Source organism: Corticium candelabrum, chromosome 1 (assembly GCF_963422355.1).
Source record: "Corticium candelabrum chromosome 1, ooCorCand1.1, whole genome shotgun sequence".
Lineage (NCBI taxonomy): Eukaryota > Metazoa > Porifera > Homoscleromorpha > Homosclerophorida > Plakinidae > Corticium > Corticium candelabrum.
In genome coordinates this window covers 5,777,279-5,784,954 of record NC_085085.1, presented here as the reverse complement: position 1 = coordinate 5,784,954, position 7,676 = coordinate 5,777,279, and the positions used below count along the sequence as shown (strand labels likewise).

At 41.9% G+C, this 7,676-nt stretch overlaps 1 protein-coding gene across 1 annotated transcript; it reads right to left on the bottom strand.

The window, feature by feature from the left end:
* Nucleotides 1-5,762: 5,762 nt before the first annotated feature.
* On the bottom strand, nt 5,763-7,476 carry LOC134187292 (uncharacterized). Its single transcript, XM_062655411.1, has one exon. The coding sequence runs from the start codon at nt 7,381-7,383 to the stop codon at nt 5,782-5,784; it is 1,602 nt and encodes a 533-aa protein (XP_062511395.1). The 5' UTR covers nt 7,384-7,476; the 3' UTR covers nt 5,763-5,781.
* Nucleotides 7,477-7,676: the final 200 nt, after the last annotated feature.

The window sequence follows — 7,676 nt, the reverse complement described above, 5'->3', positions numbered from 1 at the left end:
AGAAGGCAAGAAGAGGCATTGGAACACAGTATGATTTGCTCGATGCTTATAGTGGAATGACAAAAGAATTTGGAACGCAGTGTGATTTGAATGATATTCAGTATGACCAGGTTGATCTTTTGCCTAGTCAAACTGATTGCACAACTACAGATTTTGCAGAAACCCCCTTCCATACATCCTCTCCTGTTGCCAGGTCAAGATCAGCAGATATAAGTACCAGCATGATGAGTTGTTACGAATACTTGGAAGATAATTCAATTTGTGAAGTACACTTATTTCCAGATAGTAAAGATCAATCATTCAAACCCAGTGAAACAACTGCTGCAACTGCCACTACAGACAGTTCAATATCTGAATGTGATGAAAACAACCCTTCGCCAATAACGGACAGCAAATATACAGTCTTTGGACAGTGTCTTCAAAAGCTATTCAAGTAGTGTATTCAATGCAAAAAACTGGTAACTGATTTTCATCAGTACAGTCTGGTTCATGCTTGTCTATTACAACTGTTTGTATTTCACACCATACCTGCAACTGGCAATCTCAGCCACTAGTAAATAATATGGCAGCAGGGAATCTAGTTATATCAGCAGCTATCTTGTTTTCTGGCACTACTTTCAACCAATTCTCAAAGTTATACTCTATAGCAAACCTTCAAATAGTCTCCCATAGTAAATTCTACCTTATCCAAGATCGGTACTTGTTTCCTGTTGTGACTGACACATGGGAAGCTCATCAAGAAGCAGCTCTGGTATGTGCTGAAGAACAGACTTTGTGGATGTCAGGTAATGGAAGATGTGACAGTCCCGATCACCCTGCAAAGTACTGCACATACTCATTGATGGACCAAAACTCTGGTAATATTCTGGATTTTCAACTTGTTCAAGTTTCAGAAGTTGAAAAGTCTGGAAGAATGGAGAAGGTTGGGTTTGAAAGAGCCATGTCAAGATTGGAAGATTTGGGATTACAATGTAAAGTCTTAGCTACTGACCCACACCCTCAGATAGTGTCACTTATGAAAAAGGTCTATCCACACATTGATCATCAGTTTGATGTTTGGCACTTGGCAAAAAACATTTCAGAGAAACTAAGGGAAAGGCTAACAAGAAAACCTGCAGCGAACTAATGGAGTGGATAAAGTCTGTCACGAACCATCTCTGGTGGTCAGCTGCTACATGTGCCAAAAATCCTAACGTTCTTCGAGAAAAGTGGACATCCATAGTACACCATATAGTAAATGAGCACACATGGGATGATGCTAGTCACTTCACTACATGTGCTCATCTACCACTTTTTCTACAGATAAGAGTAATAAGAAATGGCTGAGGAAAGGGTCACCTGCTCATAAAGCATTAACAGAAGTGGTGCTAGACAAGCGATTGCTCAATGATGTACGGAATTTAAAACTGTTTTGCCACACTGGTGAGTTTCTATGACAAAATATTGCCCAAAACGTGAGTACTTCCCTTTTAAAGGGATGTGGGCACGTTCTTGCTTGGCAGCTCTTGAGCCAAAAAAGACTGGACAATCAGACCCATCTATGAAATAAAAGACAACAGCTATGTGGATAGATATGCTTCCAGATGTGATTAAGAAGAGAAAACCTGAAGTAATACTCTACGAAAAATAAGAGCTATAAAAGCTCCAGTCAACATAGCTCCAAACATAGCAAGAACTGAAAAGCTGACAAAAACTAATGCTATTGAACAGCACCAAAGTTGAATGCAGATCAGCGACTATAGTTAAGCCTTTAGGTATCACTTATGTGTCATCTGTTCATCTTGCTAATTAACTTAATTAACTTGGTCAATTTGGACCAGTTACCCTTTCTTTGAATCCAATATACATTCCATTCTCTTCCGGGAATCTGCTACGAATAGCTGTCACCACACAAGCTAGAATGACTAACCTAACACCTTTCTTCAAATTTTCATGAACCCAGTATGCAAACTGCTGGTATGCTGTCAATCGCTGTAATCTGATAGGGTTTATTAAATAGTTAACTAGTTCTGTACCAGAAAATGATTTCTGATCTAGAAGTTAGAGGCTCAGTAATAGTGTCTCCGCGTACATCTACCATCGAAACAACTGCTGTACGAAGAACTTCTTCAGTTAGGCAAACAGACTGAAAGCCATCATGCTGTGTGATACATTACAGGCCATGCAGTTTCCAGTCTAATGTCCCTGATATCCTCCTCAGAGTCAGTGCTGGAAGGGTAGTCTACTGCACAATGTTCTGGATCAAAAGTGTATGGTACTATGTCAGTCATCGCTGCCTCTGCTTGTGCGGCCTCTGCTTGTGCGGCCTCTGCTTGTGCTTATACACCCTTGAAAAGACGACAACCTTGCGCTTAAATAGGAAAACGCACAAAAATTCCGGAAAGCTTACCGGTCCCGGATGTGAAATCATCAACATTCTCTGTAGCCTAGACCAGACGGCATTCTGAACGTTTCTCTTCAAATATGGAAAGACCGAATATGAACACTTACTCTGTCGAAAGCATCTTCTTGAGGTAAGCAGTAGTGATGTAGAATTTCACTAGAAAGTTTGCCCGAAAAACAGCTCTAGCGTCACTATTTTACTGCAAAGAGGAACCACTGATGGCAAAACCAGTAGATTTTCATAATATCTTCACGTTCAGGTTCTGCATTCTCGATATATCCGAAGCTCTCGTCTACAATCGCATCGATTCATTGCGAGTAGGCAGAGCCTAATCGACCAGGAAGTAGAGCTGTAACGCATCACGATAATAACGTAGCCGTTCTCAGTAACGGAAGCAAAGATGTCGGCATAACCTACACCAATCGATTTGTCTCGGTGAGATCTACAAATACAAGTCAAGTCGATTTTTGTTGAACTTCCCCTTTAAAACTCATTGCTTCGCACATAGCCTGTTTGACGTAGCCTGTCCTAGAGCAGGTTCTAGCTCCAGCTTATGTAATTTGGCGAATGATGGAAAGACAAAAAATTTTTGTCTATCTAGAAGCACCTCGCTAGTCTATACTCCTGTAGCTTAAACCATTTGTTGTCCGTCATAAATATAGTAAATACAATTGAATGTATAAAGGCTAACTGATTGAATTGTGCATGTAGGGTGTGGTTACGTTTAATTCATTGCCAATAGTGTCTACAATTCAATCATACATGTGATTATTAACCATTTAATTAACCAGTCATGGGCTTAGATGTATCAGACCCTGTTTCATGGTTTCAGAGTTGTTTGCCTATTAGACATGGAGGGTTTGGTCTCTCCAGGATGCAATCAGTCGCTCCCATGGCATTCCTAGCAGCTTGGGTTCACACGTCCCGGGAACTGTCTTTGCGGTTGAACTCTCATGAGTTGATTGACAACTTGTTCAAAAGACAGACTTTTGAAGGATCTCTCTCTCACCATCTGTCACTAGCGTGGGCTACTATATAAGAACAAATGCCAGAGAAGTCCTTATTAAGTGAAAAATCTCTAAGTCACATTCTTGAAGATCCGGAAAAGTTAAAACATCGTTTCACGTGCACAATGGCTGATCATGATTACAATCTTCTGTTAGGAAAAGAAAACTCACATGAAGTTTCAGCCACACTTAGATCAGTCAGTGGAAAGAGAGCTGGTGCCTTCTTACAAGCAATCCCAATGTCAAACAAGCTTGCACTAAAACCCGGCGAATTTCGCCTAGCAGCTTGTTTACGTTTAGGGCTCCACTTTCCTTTTCAGGGAATGCAAGACAAGTGTGATTGTGGGACACACCTTGACTCTTTTGGGTATCATCTCATGACATGTAAACACGGAGGAGGTCCCGTTTGGGCTCATGACTCAATTGTAAGCTCTTGGTCAAAATGCTTGAAAGAGCTGGCCGTTCTCTACAAGAAAGAACCAAAACATACATATCTGAACAATGAGGGTAGACCTGGTATTCTCATATGCGACACTGGTATTTTGTCTGATCAGGAGATGGATATTTCACTTGCCCATCCCTGGAGTAAAGGGGTCGTCAAAAATTGCGCTAAACTGAGTAGATTTGCTGCAAAGAAAAAAGAAATGAAAAATGCTAAATATGACGAGATTCTTCCAGGAGGTAGTGCACCAAAATGCATAACTGTAGTGTTTGAGCACTTTGGCACTTAGGGAGTTTCTGCCGAGCGTCTGCTGAACACTTTATCGCTCAAGTCTAAAGATAAAGAAGGAAAGAACAACTCTGCTGACTTCAAGACCTACTGGAGATGTCGGTTTTCCGTTACACTGCAGAAACTAAATGCTCGTGTGATGATGAAAAAACTGAACATTGTTCAAGGTGGTTCCACTTTAGATGATGAACTCAGGCGTGTCCAAGCACGCCCACATTAGTTTCTTAAGTTAGAGTTTAGGTTTGAGTTTAGTTGACATTTTATGTAGTTTGACATATCTATCAAATGTCATTGTACTAGAGAATTGGATATATGTAATAATCTATCTATCTATCTATCTACCTTTTTTTTGAGACACGGGTTGAGTGCACCAGCACGTCAAAATCACCCAAGGACCGAACCTGGCCATTCCGCCAGCCACAAGAATTTCTTCTTGTGACTCCTGTCTGAGTCGTATTTGGACAGATCTCATGTATGATAATCATTAGTATTGCACGAGAAGTAAAAACTGACTAAGTGAATGCGATCTATGGTGCCCCGGCCCGACTCACGCCGAGGTGCGAGGTGTACATGTTAAGTCCATCACAACCGTTTTGCTGGAATGTGGACATACACACAGACTGACTACATGATTATAAATGACTGACTGAGTGACTGACTAGATCACATGTTTTTTTTTATATTGGTATACCCAACAGAGGAGACAGATGGATGTCAAGGCCGGCGTCGCCATCCTCAAAACACAAGGCACACGGCCTATCCGGTGGTCTCCATTGGCGAAAAAAGAAATCAATTCTCGGTGGACGGTGAAGTATGCTATTAGAATTTAAAGAATTACGATGTTGCCAATAGGATGTATCTATCTATCTTTTTTTTTTTTTTTTTTTTTTGAGACACGGGTTGAGTGCACCAGCACGTCAAAATCACCCGGGGACCGAACCTGGCCATTCCGCCAGCCACAAGAATTTCTTCTTGTGACTCCTGTCTGAGTCGTATTTGGACAGGTCTCATGTATGATAATCATTAGTGTTGCACGAGAAGTAAAAACTGACTAAGTGAATGCGATCTATGGTGCCCCGGCCCAACTCACGCCGAGGTGCGAGGTGTACATGTTAAGTCCATCACGACCGTTTTGCTGGAATGTGGACATACACACAGACTGACTACATGATTATAAATGACTGACTGAGTGACTGACTAGATCACATGTTTTTTTGTTTTTTGTTTGTTTTATATTGGTATACCCAACAGAGGAGACAGGTGGATGTCAAGGCCGCCGTCGCCATCCTCAAAACACAAGGCACATGGCCTATCCGGTGGTCTCCATTGGCGAAAAAAAAAATCAATTCTCGGTGGACGGTGAAGGCGGGCTTCGTGCCACTCCTCCACGATCCGCCGCCTGATGGCCGAAGCTGTTACACTCAATATGCTATTAGAATTTAAAGAATTACGATGTTGCCAATAGGATCTATCTATCTATCTATCTATGAAAGGTCCTTTATTGTAATATACCGAACGATACAGTACAATAAGCGTCTACAGGACTGGTAGCACTATAACAGAAGTAAAGTTCTGGAGTACTATGTAGAGGTCCAGTCGAAGACTATACATCACAAATGATTAAAAGCAGAAATTACAACAACAAAAAAAACACTTTTAAGTTAAGAGATGTTGTCTCTTCTTGCCAACCAGCATCGAAAAGAGTCTTTCAGGGTGGAATGAATGACAGCTTGAAACAGATCGTCCAAGTCGCGTTGAAGAGGCTTGCACAACATGCAGACTGCTCGTCGAGTTTCAGGAAAAATCAATCCTCTCGACCCAACCAAGAGATGCAAAAGCTCCGTCTTATACTGATGGTTAGCATCTTTGACAAGTTGGGCATAGCGGCGTTCTTTCCGGGCCTTCGTTTCTTCCACGACTGTTTCGAATGGGACCGACAGCTCAAGCATCCAGGCCTTTTTGAGGACGGCATTCCAAACAACAATGTCTGGACGAAGGCAGGTACAGGTTATATCGACAGGAAAATTGTATACTGATTCTGGTAGGTCGGCTACTATGGAAAACTGTTGACTAAGATGACGTTTTAGAAAGTCCACAAATAGTCTCAGCGTATTGTCGTGTCTCTGTTTGTACAAACCTCGATCAAGTAGACTGGGACATGCATTTAGCACGTGGCACAGCGATTGGGGTTGGTGACAGAGAGGACATTGATTGCACGAAATTTTCTTCCACAACTGTAAGTTGGTTGCTGATGGGAGGGTGTCCTGTAGCCCATTTATTGCCCATTTGAACAAGTCATCGGGTAGAGATTTTAGGGACAAGGCAAAGTGCTCAGCTTCCACGTCCTTGAATCGAGCCGCTTGACCTTGTACAGACAGGGAGGTAAGATGTGACAAATGACGATTATTTGATGATTCCGTAATCGTCTTTTTGATGTTCTTTATTTTTGATTGCAGGCACCCAGGCGAAGTATCAAGAGTTGCCAAGAAACTGCCGGCACTAAATCTGGTTGATGACAACTCAGTCTCTCTTGAAATCTTTATAGTTGCCAGGGCTCTCAAGCATTCGTCATTTGATTTAGTAAATCGAAGCAGGTTGCAAGACTGTAGTCTCTTGAAAGAATCTGACGGTTGGCCAAGTTGGAGGCCGCCGTTCTTGGTGTTAAGGAAAAGGCGAGAGACAGCTGCTGAATGAGCAAGACCGACCCATTTTTTTAAGAATTTCGTGACTACACTGTCCAATGATTTCTCGATCCATGACAAAGGAATAGATGCAATGCTCAGTAACCATGAAAGCCGCGGTAGCACCGCTCTCTTATAGAGAAGACATTTATTCATTCGGGAAACGGCTGTTTGATCGACTTTATTCAATAAATTCTTAGTAGTCTCCAGAAGCTCTCTTGAAATGTCGGCATGAGACAGATCAGACGCAATTGGAAGACCCAAGTACTTGTAGCTTTTCTTGTGTGACAAGAATGGAATCTTTTGCCCTTGTATAGAGATTTCCGGGTCAAAGACAGTTGGATGAATCAGCCTCCGACGTGAAAAAGTTGAACATTTTGCTGCATTGACTTCTAGGCCAGACCATTCGAGGAATTGGTCTGTTCGCTTGCACACAGCATTAATTTCATGTGGACCTCTTGTGACTACGACGGCGTCATCAGCAAAACTACACAAGAAAGAGTTTTGAGCCACTGACGAAAACTGATAGGCACAAGTTGGAGCGAGAGATTCTAAAGCATCAGTGTAAAGGTTGAAAACCATGTCAAAAATAGCCACTGACAGAGGATCCCCTTGAAATACACCGACCTCATAAGGAAAATTGGAAGTACACCAGTCATCTGTGCAAATGACTGCGCGAAGACCACAATATATATTGGAAACGAGATTTGTCACCATATCACCACAATTGTAATGGGACATTGCAAAGCGGATTAAGTTATGATCAACACTTCCAAAAGCATTACGCAAGTCAATCCATAGAATGGTTTGAAGCCGCTGATTGGCTTTCGCATCTCTGATAGCCTCCACCAATTTGAACTGATGTTCTTGACACC